Source organism: Antrostomus carolinensis, unplaced genomic scaffold (assembly GCF_000700745.2).
Source record: "Antrostomus carolinensis isolate BGI_N321 unplaced genomic scaffold, ASM70074v2 scaffold24409, whole genome shotgun sequence".
Taxonomy (NCBI): Eukaryota; Metazoa; Chordata; class Aves; order Caprimulgiformes; family Caprimulgidae; genus Antrostomus; species Antrostomus carolinensis.
In genome coordinates, this window is record NW_010339651.1 from 72 (window position 1) to 1,271 (window position 1,200).

A 1,200-nucleotide genomic window follows, 5' to 3' on the forward strand; every position below is an offset into this window, starting at 1 on the left:
GTGACACTGGTGTCACCCTGGGACCCACGCTGTGTGACACTGGTGTCACTCTAGGACCCATGCAGTGTGACACCAGCATCACTCTGGGACCCATGCTGTGTGACACCAGTATCACCCTGGGACCCACACTGTGTGACACTGGTGTCACTCTCTGACCCATGCAGTGTGACACCAGTATTGCCCTGGGACCCACACTGTGTGACACTGGTGTCACTTTGGGACCCACACTGTGTGACACCAGTATTGCCCTGTGACACCAGCGTCACTCTGGGACCCACACTGTGTGACACCAGTATCGCTCTGGGACCCGTGCTGTGTGACACCAGTATCGCTCTGGGACCCGTGCTGTGTGACACCAGTATCACACTGGGACCCACAGTGTGTGACCCTGGTACCACCACAGCCCCAGTGACATCCCCAGGCCCCGCTCCCTGCCCGCTCTCACAGGGTCCCTTTGCTCCCTGAGGTGCTGTCCCCACCCCCAGGGGTGCACAGGCTGGACACTGTCCCTTCCCACCCCAGCTCACCCCGATTCCCGCTCCCCGCAGGGCGCTGGCCATGGAGCCGGGCACCATCGACAACCTGTCCATCCTGTACCAGAGCTCCGACTTCATCGTGGTCAACAAGCACTGGGACATCCGCATCGACAGCAAGATGTGGTACGAGACGCTGACCCTGCAGAGCCAGCTCAAGCACCGCTTCCCCGAGCTGGCCGACCCCGACACCTACTACGGCTTCAGGTGAGCAGTGGGGTCCTGCCTGCTGAGGACCCCCCGTGTGCCTGGGACGCTCCTCCACCCCCCATCTCCTCCCCAGGTTCTGCCACCAGCTCGACTTCTCCACCAGCGGGGCTCTGTGCGTCGCGCTCAACAAAGCAGCAGCGGGAAGCGCCTACAAGTGTTTTAAGGACCGGCTGGTGACCAAAGCCTATCTCGCCCTGGTAAGCCCACCCCACCCGGTCCTGCTTCTGGATGTATCATCTGACCTTGTTAAATTGCAGCTTGGCCTCTGCTTCTTGTCGTCCCGGTGGCTGTGAGGAGCAAGTGCCAGACCTTGGTTTGCCAACCGGCTTTCTGCCCGGCAGGTGAGGGGCCACGTCAGCCAGAGCCGCATGACGATCCGCTACGCCATAGGGAAGAACACCACCGAGGGCATGACCCACATGATGTGCATCGATGGGACGGAGGGTGAGTGGCTCCC

At 61.6% G+C, this 1,200-nt stretch overlaps 1 protein-coding gene across 3 annotated transcripts in view; it reads left to right on the forward strand.

Annotated features, from left to right (window-relative positions):
- Positions 1–546: 546 nt before the first annotated feature.
- RPUSD1 (RNA pseudouridine synthase domain containing 1) overlaps positions 547–1,200 on the forward strand; it is a 2,152-nt gene continuing 1,498 nt past the window's right edge. The window contains exons 1-3 of one of the 3 annotated variants that reach the window (XM_010175934.2): positions 547–740; positions 817–940; positions 1,085–1,188. In XM_010175934.2, the coding sequence (XP_010174236.1) occupies positions 559–740; positions 817–940; positions 1,085–1,188 (410 nt within the window). In that variant the 5' untranslated portion in view covers positions 547–558. Of the gene's footprint in view, positions 741–816; positions 941–1,084; positions 1,191–1,200 lie in introns of all 3 variants that reach the window. The other 2 variants (XM_029086972.1, XM_029086973.1) reach the window with 2 other exon arrangements.